The sequence below is a fragment of the Ictalurus punctatus genome, chromosome 10 (genome assembly GCF_001660625.3).
Source record: "Ictalurus punctatus breed USDA103 chromosome 10, Coco_2.0, whole genome shotgun sequence".
NCBI classification, from domain to species: Eukaryota; Metazoa; Chordata; class Actinopteri; order Siluriformes; family Ictaluridae; genus Ictalurus; species Ictalurus punctatus.
In genome coordinates, this window is record NC_030425.2 from 6,581,818 (window position 1) to 6,604,547 (window position 22,730).

At 40.2% G+C, this 22,730-nt stretch overlaps 1 protein-coding gene across 2 annotated transcripts in view; it reads right to left on the bottom strand.

The window, feature by feature from the left end:
- The window catches only part of cntnap5l (contactin associated protein family member 5 like), an 80,762-nt gene extending 71,772 nt beyond the window's left edge, over positions 1-8,990 (bottom strand). Inside the window, exons 1-3 of one of the 2 annotated variants that reach the window (XM_053683265.1) lie at positions 8,408-8,990; positions 7,889-7,999; positions 2,005-2,198 (exon numbers count right to left, since the gene is read on the bottom strand). In XM_053683265.1, coding sequence (XP_053539240.1) covers positions 2,005-2,198; positions 7,889-7,999; positions 8,408-8,414 — 312 coding nt within the window. In that variant the 5' untranslated portion in view covers positions 8,415-8,990. Of the gene's footprint in view, positions 1-2,004; positions 2,199-4,454; positions 5,616-7,888; positions 8,000-8,407 lie in introns of those variants that run through there. The other variant, XM_017477582.3, reaches the window with a different exon arrangement.
- Between the last annotated feature and the right edge of the window lie 13,740 nt (positions 8,991-22,730).

Consider the following 22,730-nt stretch of genomic DNA (forward strand, 5'->3'; position numbering starts at 1 on the left):
GTGTGTGCGGAGTTTGCATGTTCTTCCCGTGCTGTGGGGGTTCCCTCCGGGTACTCCGGTTTCCTCCCCCAGTCCCCATTCCAAAGACATGCATGGTAGGCTGATTGGCATGTCCAAAGTGTCTGTAGTGTATGAATGGGTGTGTGAATGTGTATGTGAGTGTGCCCTGCGATGGCTTGGCACCCTGTCCAGGGTGTCCCCCGCCTTGTGCCCGATGCTTCCTGGGATAGGCTCCAGGTTCCCCCATGACCCTGAAGATGGATAAGTGGTATAGAAGATGGATGGATGCTTTGACAAACATCGAACCAGTTCCCTCAACAATGCACCTACATCAGGTTGTGACACTGGCAAGAGGTAGCCTGATCTGCCATGATGTCAGTTGCATGAGTGTAGCTATGAAGAGGCTTGAATACCAATGCCCAGATTCCCAGTTCCATCAGTTTTCTGTGTGACCAAACTCCAATCCAACACAGTGCAGTTGACTGGACCAGTTCAGAGGTCATTGGTAAATGGTGTGTGGTCAGATACGACGATAACCTTTATCCAGGGATTGTGATTGCAACGGATGACTCCTACGCCCAGGTCAAATGGATGCATAGTGCAGTTCTAAATACATTTTTTGGCCTAATCGAGATGATGTACTCTGGTACCTGTATGATGTAGTTTGTTTCATCCCTGCCCCACTGCGAGTCACTGCCCACCATATGGAGATTCAGAGAGACATATGGTTGGATCTTACTCAGAAAATGAGTCTCTCTTTTTGTACATACTCACACAGACAAACAGATGAACACATGGGTCTAATTACAATACCCTTAAAACATTAGATCTCTTAGAAAGGTAATGTGGTTCACGAATACAACTATGCCAAGTAAGTGCAAAACAATGTAATGCAATTTAAAAAGGTAAAACTTGTAAACAAATATGTGGAGAATATGCTGAAAAATGTGTGTCCTTTCATCCTTGGTATTCTGGTCAGTCCTGTTACTATGATGTCAATCTTGTTGCTGTAATTAATTTCATAAAAATTTTTAAATGATTTGAAATGGCCTTCCAGGTTTTGACATTGTAACTTTAACTATATTGTATTTTGGACTAATATCAAAATCCCTTCTTTAAAGATCTCTATTGTAAAAAAAATATATATATATATATTTTTTTTTCTAATTTACATGTGATCACCCTCCAAAATGAGGATGTTCTTGGTCATCTGAATGCAAATATAAGATTGAAATGAATAAATAAATTTAAACAATCCCAGTTAAAACAGGGACTTAAATACTGATAATTTATGGGAAAACTATAACATAGTTGTAATTAAAACTATAGTATATAGTAATGCTTGTGTCTGTAACAGGGATGACAAAAATATCAAAACATGTGGTAGATAAATAGTCGTAAAATAAAAAATTACGTAGCCTTTAAGCTGTCTTCATTTCATGGATATTAAAAAAAAAATTATTAAACTTATTTTATATTTACATTTTTCAAAGTTGAAAAGGTACAAATTTTGAAGAATGACATATATATATATATATATATATATATATATATATATATATATATATATATATATATATATATATATATATATATATATAAATATATATAAAGCACCCCAGAAAAAATGGCACTTTCTCTCGAGGAAGAAGAAAAAGGGCAGGGCTCAAGCCACCTTTGATGTCTGTGTGCACATGCCTGATTAATACCATTAAGGTGTACTTGTGTCTGTATGAGAATAGTGTTCCATATAGACACACTGTTAGTCATATGACTGCCAATTTTAATGAAATTCAATTAAATTACTTGGTAAACTTCTGTCTTATTGCCCTTGGTAGAAAAATATGCCTCTTTGCGCATTCATTCAGACATGAACACAGATTTCCAGTTGAATAAATAGAGCAGAAATCAACTATAAGTCATGATGCAGTTGCAGTGACTGAGTAGCAGAGCTGCTCTTTATAGCACTACACATGCAGAGCCTGCACATGGTTGCAGACTTACCCATGGCATGTTGTCTTGTCTGTAGGATCTCCATGTTTTGCCAGAGTCACTGTACTGCAGCTGGTAGCTGCTCACCCAGTCTGCGCTTCCCCATCGGCCCTGCGTGGCCACTACCGTCACCTCCAACCGATCTCTTAGGTCTAATTGCAGCCAGGGTCGACGGTCCTCACTGTCTGGAGACCAGCCACCAGAACCTACAGAGAGAACAACGAGAGAATCCACATTTGTTTGTATGTTTCTATATTCTACCTGAGTCCAAGGCTCAAGCAGGGCATACTGCTAGTCTCATCTACTTTTCTTTCTCGGTTATTGTAAGTGAATATAATGATAATGAAAAGAAGTAACTAGATTCCCTAGAGCGTAAAGAAATCTAATTCCTTGCCCAGGAACAAACAGCGGCCCCTTGTTCCACATGCTCAAATACAGAAACTGACATAAATCCACAATGAGGATTAGAATAAAGTCTGGTGTAGTTGTGAATGGTGATGAGGTGAGAACTGGGATTGATTCTTACTGTCATTAACCCTAATCTCAGACCCTGGTCCCAGTCCTGTTCCTTCCATTGTCTCAGTCTTGGATCTAATCATAGTGTCAATCTCAGACTCTGTTTTGTAAACCGAGTGCATTAACTGGTTCTGCTTATTAGTCTGTTGGCTTCTTTCCTAGTGTCAGTCATAACATTTGTTAAGGTCTTTGACATTTCTCAGAGTCAGGCCATGAATTTAGAGTCAGTGTCTGAACCGTTCCGTGTTTCTCTCCTTTCTCTGGTCATAGATTCTGTTGCTTTCCTGAGTGTCAACCTTAGGTATGTAGACATCAGACCTTTCTCTGGGCTTTTTTTCTATCATGCTTGCCTCTCTGAGAACCTCCTATTTGCTTTCCATTTTCTTTACTAGTTACATAGCTGTTTTCTAATTTTGACAATGCAGTGAATTGAAACACTTCCTTACCAGCTAGTGGCCATTTTTTGGTTGTGTTGCTAAAATTCAGAGGAAAGTCCTGTGCCCAAGGCTGGGTTGTTCTTGTTTCTGAAAATTAATTAAATTATTTAAACCATTATACTTATGCTCCTCTGTATGCCCTTACATGGTTTGAATGTGCCTAGAGCTTTAATCAATGTATGTACGCCATGCTTGATGCACATACAAGTATCAGAGTAAAAGTTGTAAACCAGTTATGAGTAAAAAGTTTGAACAGGTTATTTCCTGCTTGTTTAGAAGATCTTTTTCAGGAGTATAATGTGTTAGGAAAAAGTGATTTCCAGACTGTGCTGCTGTAGTTATGGATTGGCTTCAGGGGATTGTTGATTCCTTACTGCTGTATCCATTTAATCTTGTACTGCAGTGATTTCAGCATGAGTTTTGGCTGTGGGAATGAGTTATGATGATAGCTACTTCAAATAAAACAATTTGATTGTCATTAACATTTCATTTACATACAGGTGATAATGAACTATTACACTGATATTTGGAAAGCCAAATTACTTAGTCACTGTGAGTTGTAAAGTTTTGTTGTTTTGGTTTTTTTTGCTTTAAACTTGGTACAATTTATATACAATCCTCACAAAGCTCAAGGCTGTGCAAATATCAAAATGTAAGGGCTTACGAGGAAATACTGCAGGTTTATCATTTTTGCACCACCTGGATGTTGGCATCTTCCATTCTGTGTCCTGTATTATTAATTTATTTGTTTTTGTGTATCTGTTTATCTATTTAGATATATTTTCCATTTATTTAAACTTTTTTTTCCTTGCTTGGAGGAATAAAAACAGAGTCTGAAAAGCCAAAAAATGCCAGTGTTTGGAGTCAGTGCACATCCACCAGAAGCAGATGTTGACTGGATGTGAGCATTCTGGCTCCATCACTCCTGACTCAAAGACATAGAGAAAGATACAGTAACAAACTGTTACGGAACGGGACTGGAAGCGGATGCAGGTCACAGCCTTTATTACTTAAACAAGAAACAAATAAACAGATAAACAAACACAGGGAGCACGGTCTCTACTGACTATACACACTCTGGTCCCCTAGCCACGACCGCTAGCTTGCTACACATTAGCACATATCGTTATACTTCCTTCACTTGACGAACGTAAACCAACTGTAATACTGCGCGATGTGCGCAGTCACACAGGGGGTTTAACTAACAAACCTGATTAACTCAAAACATGGGCACCTGTGGCAAATCAGAGACATGCTCAAACTTAACTCAGTGTCCAAGCGGGAAGTGAACGAAAACAAAAGAGAGTCACGTGACCAGTCAGCGGCCGTACCGCAGTGCCCTCTGCTGGCCGTGGCGTAACAGAACCCCCCTCCAAAGGGTGCTCCTCCCAGAGCACCAAGAACCCCCCTCCAATGGGGGTCCCGGGCCCCTGTGCGAACTGTCTTTCGCTGAGACAGAAAGCAAAGCAGCCTCCGTCGGGCAGCAGAGGAGCAGAGCAGCATCCCTACCGGGGTTGAAAGTCAGAGCACCGCCCCTGGCGGCGCTGGGACGCAGGACACTGCACCTGGGATGCTGGGCACCACCCCCGGCAGCTCTGGAACTCTGGGTGCCACCCTCGGCGGCACTGGAGGGCTGGGTGGCCTCCTCAGCCGGGCGGGGCAGCAAAACAGCTTCCTTGGCCGTGCAGGGCAGCGGGACGGCTTCCTCAGCTGGGCTGGGCAGCAGGACGGCCTCCTCAGCTGGGCTGGGCAGCAGGACGGCCTCCTCAGCTGGGCTGGGCAGCAGGACGGCCTCCTCAGCTGGGCTGGGCAGCAGGAGAGTTTCCTCAGCCGTGCAGGGTAGCGGGACGGCCTCCTCAGCTGGGCTGTACAGCAGGACAGCTTCCTCTGCCTGTCCTTCTGAGGTCACCATGTTGACCTCGCCATGTTGACCTCAGGTGGGAGCTCCACAGCTGAGACCTCCCCGTAGGCCTCAAGCTGGAGCTCTGCTGTCCTCATTGCCCCCCCCCCCCCCAAAAAAAAAAATTTCTGGGCCAGCCTTCACCTCTGGACTGCGCAGCAAGGTGTACCTCCGCTGCAGTGGAAAGCCCCAGATGCTCAGGTTACTTTGCTGGCTGTGTTGCACGGCGTCGCTCTTCGGCGGCGGGGACGGGGAAAATGGCGCAAGGGATGATGCGGTGCGCAGCTCAGCTTTGCACTGAGCCATTTCCTCTTCGAGCTGTTTGCTCATCTCCAGGGACGAACGGAGAAGCGCCCAAATCCTGGCCTCTTCGGCGGCGCTCATGGCGACCTGCTGCTTCCACATTTTGGGCGCAGTATTCTGTTACGGAACGGGACTGGAGGCGGGTGCAGGTCACAGTCTTTATTACTTAAACAAGAAACAAATAAACAGATAAACAAACAGGGAGCGCGGTCTCTACCGACTATACACACTCTGGTCCCCTAGCCACGACCGCTAGCTTGCTACACATTAGCACATATCGTTATACTTCCTTCACTTGACGAACGTAAACCAACTGTAATACTGCGCGATGTGCGCAGTCACACGGGGGGTTTAACTAACAAAGCTAATTAACTCAAAACATGGGCACCTGTGGCAAATCAGAGACATGCTCAAACTTAACTCAGTGTCCAAGCGGGAAGTGAACGAAAACAAAAGAGTCACGTGACCAGTCAGCGGCCGTACCGCAGTGCCCTCTGCTGGCCGTGGCGTAACACAAACACCTCATGGAGCAGCCTAACATTCAATCAATAAAAGTTCACAGACTTATATTTTTATAGTAGTCAACGTTACTTTACAAATAACAAAAACGAGTTATAAACTAAAAGTACACAAGTCTATATATCTTTATATCATTATTATCACATTTTCCCCTCGCGCTAAGTGCTGGAGCATGCAGAGCATGCCGAAGTGCAAGCATGCGCCTCTGGTTTTTCAGTGGCATTGACTTTATTTATTTTCAACGCATGCATCTGTTATGGTTTATGTCCTGTCTCCGCCCCTGTATTGTCATTTGTTTTTCCCCGTATGTGTCACCATTAGTCTCAGCTGTTTTGTGTTCACCCTTGATTACATTTGTCATTTAAACCCCTCGTGTCTCTTCGTACCTCGCGACGTCTTACATGAGTTTTCCATATATCAAGCATTTGTTCCTCGTTTCATGTGTTATAGTTTTGATCTTGTTCTCGCCGTTATTCTCAATTCCTGTTTAGCCTTGTTTATACCCATTTGCCGATCGCCTGATGTATTGCCTGTTTTTGACCATGCTATTGTCTCGTGTTTTGGAATTGTCTGCCTATCTCTACACTAATAAAGCTTTTATCTGCATTTGCATCTGTCCTAACCTCCATCATGTGAATTACATGACAATTATAGAATATATTAAACTTTTAAAGCTGCTTGGGGCAGCAGTGGCCCTTCTAATGTTGCTGTTTTGTTTTGTTTTTCACCATATAATGCTTTCTGTTTTCAGTTTGTCCAGTTTTCTTTTTTAAAATGAACACAGCAAAGTGAGCAGTTTCACTTACCACATAAAGGTTTTTCATTTAGAATACAGATTAGGAGATCTGACTAAATGGGGGAAAAAGGGTTTTGCACAGAGTGAAAGTAACTTATATGAGGGAATTATATTATTACATTAGCAGTCATACTGGATTTAATTTTTTTTTTCTTTGTGATCTTTTTCGCTTTGTGTTTGCTTTGTGATCATTTATGTACACCCATGTCACATGGGATTTGAGTACACACTTGGCTCATATAACAGATAACATATCACACAGACTGAATGAGGAGTATCTGCAAACCTGGAAAGTTAAAATTGGGGAAGTTTTTCAATAAAAAAAAATTATTTAAACAAAACCAAAGCAGTATATACAAAGTAGAAAGGGATAATGGATAAAGGATTAAAAAGGAAAATCCTGAGAAAATAAAAATAGACTATACAGGTCAAATATTAAAGTATTAAGTAATGGAAGTATCAAGTGTTAGGCAATGGAAGCAGCTTGATATATTTTTTTAGATGGTTGGATGAAAGTAATAAAATATGTGAAATACTAGCTTAATAGTTTGAACCACTATTGAACTGGGTCTGTGCTACAGATATTAAAAATAACACTCAGAACTGCCGCAGATAACACCAGATTGAACAATATTCTTTGTTAATCAGGGCCTGTTATAAATCTGTTTGGGGCAAATACATAAAACAGATCAGTACCATTATGCTGTATGGCCGTTGTGTAAGAAGGTACAAGGCAGGCTCTGCTATTCAGATCTGTAGCAGATGCAGAACAATATTTGTCCCTAATCCAGTGCAGTGTACATTTCTTGTCTGAGTAGGTAGCTAGATAATATGAAAGGTGATAAACAAATATAACTCTGCTAATAAACAATAAATTCCCCGTTATACACTATTGTTTGATGCTGTGGCCAAATTTGTTCTAGACGATGCAGAATTTCAGGTCATGAGAGAAAGCCGACAAGAGCACATTAAGAAACATTTCAGCTTGTTGGTTTGTCAATACCTTAGAACAATAAGCCTAGAATTTCAGAACTACATGCTTATTAATAGATGAAATATCAATAACTGACTTTATTACAACCTGAGACACAATTTTTCATTCTGAATCTGTCACCTAAGTGTTCAAAGAATAGCATAAAAACAGTGTCATCGGTGTCAGAGGTCACCAGAGAGAGACACTGAGACAGTTTATACCTTTTGCAGACAGGGTTCAATTCACACTACCTACAGTATTTAAACAGCTTTGAGTAAAGATATTCTGGATAAGAACACATTTCTCACTAGTGCTCCCTTTCAGGCCTTATCACCTTCACTGATAAGCCATGAAAGAAGCCCTCAGTAAGATAAAACAACTCCAACAGGCCCTGTGTAATAGCTCTTGGGAACTGCAGCTAACTGATGAAATAAAATTATTTAAACATGTACCATCTCTGGTGTAGAGTTTTGCAAAGTGTGGCGAGTGGCTGTCAGAAGATCTTGATGAACTCTGAAAGGAAGCTGAGGGGAGCAATGCCAGCAGTGGTTCTTCACAGTAATCTACATATGAGAGACAGAGAGAGACAGATAGACAGACAGATATACATTAGTGCTTTTGAACAACTTAGACAGTAGTAAAATCAGCAAGCATTAAAATATGAAATTCAGCTGGAGAATAATAAAGCTCCAACTGGAACTCTGAACTGAGCCATTCCCAGACATTTTACCATATACAACAGGAGTCTGTCCAATGGGAAATGCCCAAATGGAAATGAACTAACTAACTAACCAACTAACTAACTAATAATAATAATAATAATAATAATAATAATAATAATAATAACAATAACAATAATAGCAATAATAACAATGATGGGGATGATGATGATAACAATACTAATACTACAACTACTACTACTACTACTACTACTACTACTAATAATAATAATAATAATAATAACTAGATACAGTGCATCCAGAAAGTGTTCGCAGTGCTTCACTTTTTCCACATTTTGTTATGTTACAGCCTTATTCCAAAATGGATTAAATTAATTATTTTCCCCCAAATTCTACAAGTCTGTTAGGGTGTTTCTAAGTGGTTGCTAGAGTGTTCTATGTGGTTGCTCAGCAGTTGCAAGAGTCTTCTGGGTGGTTGTTAGGCAGTTGTTAGGGTGTTCTGGGTGGTTGCTAGGGTGTTGCTAGGCGGTTGCTATGGTGTTCTGGGTAGTTGCTTGGGTGTTGCTAGGCAGTTGCTAGGGTTTTCTGGGTGGTTGCTAGTGTGTTGCTAAGCAGTTGCTAGGGTGTTCTGGGTGGTTGCTAGGCAGTTGCTAGTGTGTTCTGGATGGTTGCTAGGGTGTTGCTAGGTGGTTGCTAGGTATTCTGAGTGGTTGCTAGGGGGTTGCTAGGGTGTTCTGAGGTGTTGCTAGACAGCGTCCCAATACTTTTGGAGCTAGGCAGCGTCCCAATACTTTTTGGAGCTCGGCTGCTTTCCAATACTTTTGGAGCCGGGCCACGTCCCAATATTTTTAGGCTTCAGGCCGTGTGCACTCAGATGTGTGTGAGTTTTGACAGTTGGAGCCAGATTCTGAACATACCCTCAATGTAAGTGAATGGGAGGTTTTGGGAATTTTCATAGTCTGCAACGGGAATAACGGGAGTCCGACCAGTTTGGAAAAATACCTTACCAGTGTGATCGGGCTGAAGATGTGTGCTGAGTTTGGTGGAAGTACCTTGAAAGCTCATGGAGTTATACCAGTCAGAAAGTTTTAATGCAAGTCAATGGGAATTTTGGCCACTTTGAGCTTCTATACTAGAAAATTCCGGAATTCCAATCACTTCGAGAAGATACAGCAACTCGAGTCAGAACAGGCTAGGAGATACAATTGATAATTTTGGGTATCAATAAAAATAATTATTTATTTACTCATTTATCTTGACCTCTATGTCATTAACTTATAGTAACTTAGAGCTTATAGCTCTTTAATTGCCAACAATTAGACAGCTTATTCATATTTTTTTAAATAGAAATAAATAAACTAAAAAAGCACAATACTCAAAGTCTCATTCTGACTATAGTCTTGTATTCGTATTCATATTCCATAATACCCATTTCATATTCCTAAGAAATACATTTATTCAGAGGTAAAAGATCAAGATACAGAAAAGGGGAAAAGCAATTCTTTGGATTATGATAAATGTGCATTGAATTATCCTCTCACACGTTCCCTGCACTTTTGTATAATAAGGACGACAGCACTGCTGACCTTTCTGAAGGCAATCAATGGCTGTGACAAAAATCAGCGTTTAGTCTAAGGATAAAATACTGAGAAAGAAAAATAGAGATGAAATGACAGAATTACTGATAATAGCTTCCTGACATTTTCTGCACATTTATTTAATTATTTACTTATTTGTGAGAGTCATGCTCTTGGTGTGTTGAATTCAGTAACACAGTACTTTCATGCTTTTAATACTTCCTTTCTGTAATTTAGATGATGCATCATGAGAAGCAACAAAGCTGCCGGCAATCTATGAAATTATTAATGATACAGCTGGACTGTACTTCCCTATTAAAGTAAATGTATTTGGTTGTCCATATCATTTTTTTTTTAATCATTTAATGGGATAAAAAACAGGCAAGGATATTTCAAATTATCTAGCTACTACATGTTTGGCTGTACAATGGGTAAACATCAAAGTCTGTATTAGTAAGAATGTGCACCATTCAATTAAGACTGTACGATTCTGTGGAATGAAGAGATTAAGATGATTCAACTGCTGTAAATAGTAAATAGTCAAATTGTGTGAGGTGAGGGGCGAAACATAAATTCATTGGCTAGCTCATGGAACGCCAAGCTCAGTGCCATGTTTTGGTTATCCAGAAGCCTTACTGTCTAGGCTAATAAGTAAACGTGGTAGCAAACATAACGTAATAAAGTATTGCGAGCCAGTTCTGTATAATAGCTAGTCAACTGACTTAATAGAGACTATAGAAACAAATCACTTTATGATCATTATTCTCTTTCTGATGTAACGCTTCATGTGTGTGACCTCTACAAAAAATTCAGTAAGCTGTTGGCCAAAGTTTCAGCTATGCAATGGACTATTCTGTCCTTGCATCACACATAAAAGGTGTTGTCTGGCTAGAAGGGTTGACAGCTCTGTGCTAGAGTTTTTATTTTTGCCCGGTTTCATCATACGTCCTGCTGCTGTTATCCATGCATGCTAATTAATCAGCATAGTTTACACCATTCTACCATCCGCCAGATCAGATGATGTGTGTCAGCTGATGTGCATAGTGTAGCAGCTTGGTAGGATAAGGAGGTTTGTGCTATAATTCCAGCTTTGAGTTGTCATGCACCACGATGGAACATGTGAAATTTAAAAATAGAGACATACCAAATGAAAACTTTGTTCTGTGAAAGTGAATACAGAGTATTATTATTTCTTGATTGTCTACTAGGCAATTATAAATAAAACAGTAATACTCAGAACTCTGCTGGTCTCAGGTGCCTGGGCTAGTGATTTATCCACCCCGATTAAGCAGTCTGTCATTATTAACACTGTATCTCACAAGGGAGCCCTAATCATTTCTCTACTAATACATTATTCATATGGGTACAACTTAAGTTGTATAGATACTCTGGAAAAAGACAAACCATCATACACATCTATACAATCAACCTACTGACTAATTTAAAACAATATATCAAAGGTATATGGTTGTTGATGTTTAGTAGTTAATCCATGCACAGTCATCTATCTATCTATCTATCTATCTATCTATCTATCTATCTATCTATCTATCTATCTATCTATCCATCCATCCAGTCCCCTCTGAAAGTATTGGAACAGTAAGTCCAATTGTTTTTGCCATATATCAGATTTTCAGCTTTCATTTACTGATATTTACATCTAGATGTGTTAAACAACTTAAAACATGGTGACTACCTTTGGTGATAGACCACCCAATTTGTCGGTGCTTGCTGTTCCAGTACTTTTGGAGGGGGGGTGTTTATGTTACATAGAGATAGAAGGCTAGGTGTGATTGAAATGGGTAAACATACAGTTGATGTACAGTGATTACAATTGAGCAATATATTTTTGGAGAAACTTGCACATTGTTTTCAGAGAACTGAACACAACAATCCTGAATTAGAAGAGAATAGCATTTATATATACTGACCAGAAAGGAAACATCTTGAAGCTACAGAGAGAGAATTAACAATGGCTCAGTTTGACTTCAGGCTCTCCATCATTCTTTCAGATTGCTGCAATGCACATCTGACCAATAATATAATTAGAAGTTCTGCACTACCAAATTCCTGTAATATATTCAGACAGACATGGAGAATGTCTGTTGTGCTGATTGTTCTTTGTGAAATGTGCTATGTGTAATATTCTACATGCTGGCATAAGGAAAGTGATGTCCTTGTGCAAGCAATGTTACATTGCTTTCTCTCAGCATTTCATTTTAGCATTCAGGGTTGAACTTCTCTAATGAACATTGTTTGTGCAGACTGTTCACATTAAAACCTGGAACTAAAAAAAAATGCTCATAATGCAAGAAAAACACCAGAATGAACAGCAGGTTGGGGAGTCATTAGCTGTGTCCAGGGAGCAATCTAATGTTCTCTCTTGTTTCTGTTATTTCAGAATAAGCACTTTATACCAATTTCTATGGTACGTATGTGAAAATATAACCCTATTTAGACTGGCTTTACCTGATAAACGTTTAACAACAAGCAGTGAAAATCCCTTGTCCATACTTTCTCTCTCTCTCTCTCTCTCTCTCTCTCTCTCTCTCATCCACTCATTCAGACTCATGCACAGGTGAGCAATAGTGCCAGTCAGCATTGTTTTCCATTCTAACAAATAACCATATCTTTGGATTTTATCCACTGTTTGTGGTTTGGAAGTCATGCCCAAAGTCAAGCCCCAGGGTCAAATGAGACCGAGGACAGATGTGAAATGGCCCATGGCTTTTCTTTAAGAATGTATGACAGGTGGCACCTGCCAGCCAACACACTGCAATTTTTCCTTTGTTAACACAGCCAACTGTGTTTTATATATATATATATATATATATATATATATATATATATATATATATATATATATATATATAAATTATAATTTATAGTGCATTGCTGTATTATAAATTCTTTATTCTAATATTCTGAGATACTACATTTTTGATTTCCATGACCTGTAAGCTGAAATCATCAAGATTAAAACAAAGAAAGGCTTAAAATATTTCACTTTACGTGTAATGAATCTAGAATATATGAAAGTTCCACTTTTTGAATTACAATATGGAAGAAAATATACTTTTCCACAATATTCTAATTTTTTGAGATGCACCTGTATATATGTGTATATAATCACACAGTCTACAGTATTTTCGCTAACTGTGTTAACACCGTCTGTTGTGTTAACAAAGGAAAAATCGCAGTGCGTTAGCTGGCAGGTGCCACCTATCATACATTCTGCATGTCAGCATGGGCACTCTGACCAGTCTGCAGCTAAGCAGCCCTATACACAGCAAGCTGTGATGCACTGTGTGTTCTGACACCTTTCTATCATAGCCAGCATTAACTTTTTCAGCAGTTTGTGCTACAGTAGCTCTTCTGTGGGATTGGACCTGACGGGCTAGCCTTCGCTCCCCACCTGCATCAAGACCTGTTGTTTTGGAGATGCTCTGACCCAGTCGTCTAGCCATCACAATTTGGCCCTTGTCAAAGTCGCTCAGATCCTTATGCTTGTCCATTTTTGCTTCCATCAACTTCAAGAACTTGCTGCCTAATATATCCCACCCCATGACAGGTGCCACTGTAACAAGATAATCAATGTTATTCACTTCACCTGCCTTTGGTTTTAATGTTATGGCTGTTCGGTGGTTGTGTGTGAGTGTTATGGCTGTTAGAGGTGTGTGTGTGTGTGTGTGTGTGTGTGTGTGTGTGTGTGTGTGTGTGTGTGTGTGTGTGTGTGTCTGTATAGAAGTCAATTCTGGTTTATGTAAGTTCTAATTTTATGTCATGGACTGTTGAAAAAAGCATTTCCCTGCATGTCATACTGTGTATGGTTGTGTATGTACCAATAAAATGTTCATTTGATTTAAGAAAGATATTTAGTTGTGGCTACAGACAAAAAAACGCAAAGTTAACACCGAGAATGAGCAATTTCAAACGAACCAGAAACCGCATTGAAAGCCTTTTCGTGAATTCTTGAAAGAGTCATTAACTAAAGTGAATTTGCAACCAAGTATTAAAAATGACAATTTAATATATGATTGTTAGTTCATCCAATTACGTTTGGTACATTTGGGGACCACATTCCAAAAGTGCTGTAATTCCTACATCATTCACCCGATGTGGATGTGAATACCTTAACTGAAGCTGAAAGTCTTAACTTTGAGATATTCATATTTATAATTCATATTCATTAGTTAATTTCAACCCAGTTTATAACTGTGCATATGACCGACCTAGGATATTTTGTTCAGGTCTAATCTGGCACCCTCTGGAAAACTTTTAGACACCCCTGATTTAAATCAACCTTTATTAGTGTATGGGATTATTATGGAAAATACTGGATTATTCAAGCAAGATGTTAACATCAAGATCATTTAAAAAAATGTTATTTTATCATTGTTTGCACAAAAGAAAATGATTAAACACAAAACCTCAGCTCTCTAATCACTGATCATAAGTATCGTCACTTCTAGAAATCTTTGGTGCAATATATTTCAGTCAACAAAACTAATTTCCCATTGGATTTTCTGGCCTTGAGAGATGCAGTAGATAATACAAAAACCAAGGCCAGGTTTAATTATCAGAAGCACAGATACGAGACAAATTTCCTCAAAATACTGTATACTCTAAGGATCATGCAAACAGTGTTAGGCACACAAGAGAACACTGTTTACACTAACAAACAATTATTTGTTGAGTGGGTGTGAGTCTCATACTCTAAGCTCTAAAAAATAAGCACCCATGTAGACCGCTAAGGAAAATTCTAATAATATCCATACAGTAGCTTGTTCTTCCTGTTGAGGTGTGTTATCACTGTATTATCATGTATTTATTTTATTATTGCAAGTTAGCATGCTTTAGTTTATGAGATTAGTATCTGTAGTACAGTAGGTAAAGACTATCTGCAATTCTGACTACTAGTACTTAGTTTTTATTTATTTGGGTTACACACACACACACACACACACACACACACACACACACACACACACACACACACACACACACACACACAAGAGGTCAGGAGTTAATACTGAAATGACTCACAATGACCTATGACTTAAGTGCTGCTTGGACATTTACATGGGTGATATACATGATACTGGCCATACACAGCATTTAAATAGTATCTTTTAAATAGACAATGCAATGATAGTATCTGTGAGTATAAAAATACTTTGTGATTACTAGAAGACTGAACACTTCATTCTGTGAAAAAAGTAGCTTCCCCCCCCCCATTTGTTGCACATTTATATGATCTGATATATGTGATGGTAGTATTTTATAAGGGGTTAACCAGTTAATATGTGGATGGATCACTGAATGATGGCAAACTAACATGATGTCATAACTGACTCTTCATACTATCTATCTATCTGCATTTTAGACTAAAAGGCATACATCTTAACAAGTAAAACTAATATTCTATATTATAAAAGATTACAATAACCTAAATATAAGATTATTAAACCTGTTTCTGGACATCTGTTACTCATTTCAAGCTTGAAATAGTCTTGTTCTATTGGCAGATGATTTTTCAAATTTTAAGCATTTTTAAGCAAAATTGTGTTATATTTGATTTATAATAATCTCAAAATAAGAAAATTTAGATAGATTTGCCCATATTCGAGATATAAAGATGTAATTTTTGCACTGCATATACTTGTTTTTTGGTCAAATCAAGTGCTACTTGACAAAATAGGTAACATTGGAGCACAGTAGTTAATTTTAATCATTTTTAAAACAGTGGGCACAAGCTCTTTCCAATCATCACCTATCCAGTTTTTTGTGCCTATTGTCACCTCAGATTCCTGATCAGAACCTGATGTGTTCTCTGCTGTTGTAGCCCATCTGTTTCAAGGTTCGTTGTGTTATGCATTCTGATATGCTTTTCTGTTTATCACAGTTGTAAATAGTCGTTATTTAAGTTACTGTAGCCTTCCTGTTAGATTGAACCGGTCTGCCCATTGTCCTATGTCCTGTCTCATCAACAAGATGTTTCTGCATGCAGAACTCCTACTAAGTGGATGTTACTTTTACTTTTTTCACATCATTTTTTTAAACTCTAGAGACTATTGCGCTCAAAAATCCCAGAAGATCAACAGGAAAATACTCAAACCAGCCCGTCTGGAACCAACAACCATGACATGGTCAAAGTCAACGAGATCAAATTTTTCCCCAATCTGATGTTTGAACATTAATGAAATTATTGCACTGATTGCATTGCACTATCACATGATTGGCTGACTGGATGATCGCCCAATCTCAGAGTTAATAAAAACATGCAAACTCACTTAATCACATTCAATTATTACAAGACAATTGACACAGTTGTCCGCCATCAAATAACGGAATTATTATATTTCTCTAAAGTTAAGCAAACTGTGGTGTGTAGAGAGCCACAAGGATTTTAAGTGTTTGGATGATTGTTATTAAGTAGAGACTGTTCTAAAGGTGAATCGGAGTCTCAGAATATTTAGATGGAGTCGCTGATGAAGGGCCCTTTGATACTGACCTGCCCACACCATCATTATTCTAAAGGTCAGCTATTATTGCCCCACTCCTTTACATAAACAATGCCCTATCAAACAGAACACAGAGTACAAGGGCTTCCACCATTAACAATCGATAGAACAAAAAATGGGGAAGGAACAGACACAAGATGAAGCTAGAAATGTGTATAGATGATAGGAGGGTGTAAATAATTAGAGAAAAAATATGAAGAAAGTGTTTTGAAGGAGAAATGTCATACAAAGTGTTAGGTGGCAAAGATAAGACAGTAAGACAAGATGTGTGCAATCGCAACAGCATGCACTTCACACAATCTACTCTAATCAATGTACACGGTGGTTGTTTTAGCCAGACAGCTCTGAGCCATTTATAGCTCTTACGATCGTTCACTCAGTTGACAGGTTGTCAGGATAACTGTGATTAGTAAGATTAATGGCAGATTAAGGTGTGATTATTGAGTTTCCACCAATCAGCTTGTCAATCAATAATGCTATTGTGCATGTAGGAGCTTTTTGGTAGTAGGATAACCAAAAGCCTGTTAGAAATTAAACAGGTCCATTTACTTGTAGTGGTTGTGTAAGTCAAATGTACATTTGGAGAAGCAAGGCTATGGGATGTGTATTTTGATCCGTTTGTTCAAGTTGTATTACTCCAAATACCAAAGGTGTATATACTAGGTGTATGAAATTGATTTATAATACCTTCATCTATGTTTAAATAAAGTGGTTGTATTAGAATTCGTGCAATAAACAGTACTACATTTTAAAAACAGTCATTATAAACCCACTTATAAAAGAATCAGTGGCATATCTGTATAACGAGGAAATAAATGTTAATTGAAATTCAGCCTAACCACAAGCTTTCTACCTACATTTCTGTTTAGTAAATGTGCTGAATTAACTCACGGGTGGTAAACACATTGGTGACAGAAAATGCTGTGTTTCTTTTTTTAAGGATATTTTGTTTGGGGTTCATTTTATTTGTACTCATTAGACTCTCAGCCATGACCTTAATTTCCCCTCATTAATAAAACCCAGGAGTATTTTGTTTGTCCTCCATTCTGCTTTAATCTGTGCAAAATTCCCGCCTGCCTCTTTTGATCTTCATCTGTGAGCCTTGGCTCAAGCCTCATCAGTGTAGGACCCTTGCCCCCTCCCCACCTTCTTTCCTCTTCATTTTTCCATTTATCACTCCTCTCTTCTACTTCCCTAATGTAATATAGCCAATAAGTGTCTGTTTGTTGTTGGAGGAAGGATTTAAGTTGTGGTGTTTTTTATTTTATTATGACAAATTAGAGTTGAGGTAAATGCATTACTATTTAAGGTTGAGGGCACAATTGGTATTTATAGCTACATTTCAGAGAGTCTAACTATATTTCCTCATTTTTATATATCTTCAGAAATATTCTACATAAGAGAAAAGGGAAGAAGGGACCTGAATTACAAATATGGGAAATTGAGGAAGATGGCTTGAGGGACATTGGAGCCTGCACAGTAATGTTATTTTGCTGGTTTCTTTTGATGTGATAATGACTATGAGCTCAGCAGTGGTCTGGGCCATGGCTAGTATGTCATACTTGTAGCATGGACAAAGTTCACAAAGCAAATAATACCTACTAGTCATCAGAATTCAAAGTAATGTGTGGACATATAGCAATGGTTGTAATTGCCTGGTAAATATGTCTGTTATATAGACAGATAAATTATTGGGAGGAAGGCATATGTAGGGACATATTTAACTTATTAAAAAAAAGACCCTTGCTGTCTGTTTTTGTTTCATGTTGTACTAACGGATAACTTCTTTATAACAGAGTTTAGCTCTATGGGATTATTAGGGTGCTTCCACACCTATTAGTCTAGACTCCGAATGAGAGTGAAATTTGATACTTATACTTCTGGTTCATTTGTTATTTGATTTGATTAATTTTCTCACTGCATGTAATTATAAAACCAAAAATCTATTAAATGTAGTCTGGGGGTTTGTGGGGCTAAAAACATATTCATAAGCCTTTGTCCTTTGTCATTGGTCAAAAATACAGTGACCGAAAAAAGTAAACAAAGCTTTACCAAGTGTGCATAGAAATCCAAAAAAATCACCAGAGCATCTACAACACTTTCTAATTATATTGTTGTTTGTCGGTCAAAAACATATGGCATTTCTTCAGTAATACAGCCCTGTCCTATGGCTGAATTTATCAGTTTGCATCTGCAGAAAAATGTCACCTGCAACTCTCTTGACTGGTTATTTTGGTCCGAACCAAGTATGCTTTCTGTGATTTCACCTGTGAAATTGAACTGTACCAAAGAGAAAACATACCACAGATTAAACACGGCATATGTGAAACCACCCTTAAACCCTGACTTATTGAACTAGCATGAGTATATGTTTTGTAAGTCACTCTGCTAAATGCAATAAATGCTGTAAATGAAGTCATCATCACTGCTTTTATGAATCAGTTTGTGCCTTGTTCCCACTTCCCCAAATGCACACAGCATGTGTTAGACAGGGCAACATGCTGTTGCATGGGACATGAAAGATAAAGTGCTATGAGAATGATTAATGATTTCAATAGGAGCTGCAAATTCACTCGCAAAAGCTAAAATGAATCATATTGATTCACCAGGGTTTCATCACCAGGAGAAAGAAACCTGGTGAGAAACTTGCTAATGTGAAAGTACCAAATCCTTGTTGCTTGTCTTCACTGTGGATTTATAAGTCAACTGCACAGAATTCTTTTAGAGAAAGCAGCCACTGAGTCAAGTACAGGTGAGAAACTGTGATATTTGACACTAACCTGATTTCATGAAAAGCCGAAATCTGAAAAGGAGCTGACATTTCTTTGTGCAAAATAGCCGTGGTACCTGTGTCTACTAAAAGAACAGGTAGATAACAATTTGTAACCTGATGCATACACTGGTCTGTCAATGAAGTCATTATACAATGGAAAGTTTGTGCAAGTGTCATTTCCTTGAATTTACAGAGATACACTTTAACCTCGTACTATCTAGACAACTGGATTTTGTATCTAATTCTGTATCTCAAGATGAAATTTCATATCTCATTGTTTGAGCATCAATGGCAATGCTTGGCTGGCCTTGATTAAAGCAATGAACCGTGACTTTTTGGATTAGCATATGATCACTACTCTTCTCACTGCAGCAGTTTTAGAAATGCAGAATGTACTGCCATTCAAACTGAGGGACGTGCACAAGGCTCTGCACATCAAGTACGAATCAATAAGACAATAAAAACTATAGGGCAAAGTTTACATATAATACATCTGAGTGTGTATTTGAGAAAATAAATGCAGGATGTATTACCTGAATAAAATTTGTGAATGACTTCCAGAGTCAAGCAACTATGGAGCAACTACTGTCCATCTCTGCTCACAGTATTATTGCTTATAATATATATATATATATAACCAATTATTCAGAGTGATATCAACCGATACTGATAACCAATACTGATAGTTCTGTCTTTTATGCCTTCTAAAAAATGAATAATGATTAATTCCACAATTCTGAAAGAAATGCAAATAAAAACTTTATTCTCTCCATTTCAACAAGTTGAAATTCACAGTAACTGGTCTCATAAACAGAAAATACATTATTCTAATTAACATAAACACATTTCTTAATTTATTGAATGATATTAATTGATATTGACATTGACTGAATTGTAAAAAACCTCCTGTTAGTCTCACATTCACTCTCCACAAACAAAAGCATTTCTACTTCATCGTTAAACATCATACTGGTAATATATAATATCAACTTTTTTATATATTAACATTAACTGGATATGAAATATATTACTCTACAAATGTATTTTTCTGTGCAATATATAGTTTTTTGTCAACTCATCTTCATGTAAATCATTCAACAGTGTACTGGTGCTTTAATTCAGCACGAGCAGCTCGAGCAGTGCAGCAAAAAAATAAAAAATGACACCAAAACTCCCGCTTCACTTCTGCTCACTTCCAGTGTAAAATTTTTTGCAGTGTAGAGCTTACAGAGATTACAAATTGCCGTTTTGTCATCATTCCACACAAGAGACATCATCTTTACACACAGCACGAATTCGATGTGATGTCCGACAGCGTGAAAAACGGCCTTTATCGGATGACAGTTGGTATCGATATATCGTATACATCGGTGCATCTCTAATATATATATATATATTATCCAAAAGATTCCCATTCCCAAGTATATTCCCATTGATATTTTTATTTTTTTTAGTACACCTGGGTGACTAGTGTCACGTATCAAGAAACTCTGGACTCCACTTCCCATCAGCCACTGCACTGCTCTAGTTGTCACATGACCACCTGCACCTGATTCACGTTTTGGTTAATGAGCACTCATGTGTATATATAGTCCTTGTCTGCACTATTTGCTTGTCTTTTGTTGTCTTAGACCACTGTGTTCCATGTTTCTTGATCTTGTTAGTTTATGTTTAGTTTTGCCACAGTATTATGCCAAGTTGTCTTAGACTCATGTTGTTTATGTCTCAGTGTTTTGTTTCATGCCACAGTAGTTTTCCAAGTTGTGTTCGTGTCTTTGTTTGATATTACGTTTACATCAATAAAAGTCATTATCTGCACCTGCTTCTGGCTCGACCTCGACTCGTGACAGAACGAAAGACCAACTATCAGAAGCAGCAGATCCCCACGATGGATGCCTGGTTTGAAGCATATGCGGAGTGGTATTTAGGACTGCTGGAGCAGGGGAGAAGGACAGGTGAACTGCTCGCGCAGAATAACCGCATGCTAGGCCTGCCGCAGCTGGACAGACCATGCACCAGGCCACACCCGGCATTCGTAATGGATTACGCCAGGACACGCCGACGGGAGGGGGAATTTATGGTCGGGACAGAGACCCAGCCCGGGACCAACAGGGTGACCTCAGAGCTCGAACCTGAGCCCCACGAGGTGGGCTCACCTGCCGAGCTCCAGAAAAAGGTCAGCGGGGAGGCACCAGCACCAGGCTTTGAGATCCAAGTCAAGCCTCCAGTCCCTGAGATCCAAGTCAAGCCTCCAGTCCCTGAGATCCAAGTCAAGCCTCCAGTCCCTGAGATCCAAGTCAAGCCTCCAGTCCCTGAGATCCAAGTCAAGCCTCCAGTCCCTGAGGTCCAAGTCAAGCCTCCAGTCCCTGAGGTCCAAGTCAAGCCTCCAGTCCCTGAGGTCCAAGTCAAGCCTCCAGTCCCTGAGGTCCAAGTCAAGCCTCCAGTCCCTGAGGTCCAAGTCAAGCCTCCAGTCCCTGAGGTCCAAGTCAAGCCTCCAGTCCCTGAGGTCCAAGTCAAGCCTCCAGTCCCTGAGGTCCAAGTCAAGCCTCCAGTCCCTGAGGTCCAAGTCAAGCCTCCAGTCCCTGAGGTCCAAGTCAAGCCTCAAGCCCCTGAGGTCCAAGTCAAGCCTCAAGCCCCTGAGGTCCAAGTCAAGCCTCAAGCCCCTGAGGTCCAAGTCAAGCCTCCAGTCCCTGAGGTCCAAGCCAAGCCTCCAGTCCCTGAGGTCCAAGCCAAGCCTCCAGTCCCTGAGGTCCAAGCCAAGCCTCCAGTCCCTGAGGTCCAAGCCAAGCCTCCAGTCCCTGAGGTCCAAGCCAAGCCTCCAGTCCCTGAGGTCCAAGCCAAGCCTCCAGTCCCTGAGGTCCAAGCCAAGCCTCCAGTCCCTGAGGTCCAAGCCAAGCCTCCAGTCCCTGAGGTCCAAGCCAAGCCTCCAGTCCCTGAGGTCCAAGCCAAGCCTCCAGTCCCTGAGGTCCAAGCCAAGCCTCCAGTCCCTGAGGTCCAAGCCAAGCCTCCAGTCCCTGAGGTCCAAGCCAAGCCTCCAGTCCCTGAGGTCCAAGCCAAGCCTCCAGTCCCTGAGGTCCAAGCCAAGCCTCCAGTCCCTGAGGTCCAAGCCAAGCCTCCAGTCCCTGAGGTCCAAGCCAAGCCTCCAGTCCCTGAGGTCCAAGCCAAGCCTCCAGTCCCTGAGGTCCAAGCCAAGCCTCCAGGCCCTGAGGTCCAAGCCAAGGCTCCAGGCTCTGACGCCCAAGCCAAGGCTCCAGGCTCTGACGCCCAAGCCAAGGCTCCAGGCTCTGACGCCCAAGCCAAGGCTCCAGGCTCTGACGCCCAAGCCAAGCTTCACGTCCCTGAGCGCCAGGTCCAGCCTCACGTCCCTGAGCGCCAGGTCCAGCCTCACGTCCCTGAGCGCCAGGTCCAGCCTCCTGTCCCTGAGCGCCAGGTCCAGCCTCCTGTCCCTGAGCGCCAGGTCCAGCCTCCTGTCCCTGAGCGCCAGGTCCAGCCTCCTGTCCCTGAGCCCCAGGTCCAGCCTCCTGTCCCTGAGCCCCAGGTCCAGCCTCCTGTCCCTGAGCCCCAGGTCCAGCCTCCAGTCAAGAAGGTCCAAGTCAAGTCTCGCGTCCCTGAGCTCACGTTCAGGCCTACTGACCCAAATGACCCAATGTTGCTCACGCCCAAGTCTACTGACATGGCCGACCACGCTCTGCTCACACCCAAGTTTACTGATACGGCCAACCAAGTTCTGCTCACACCCG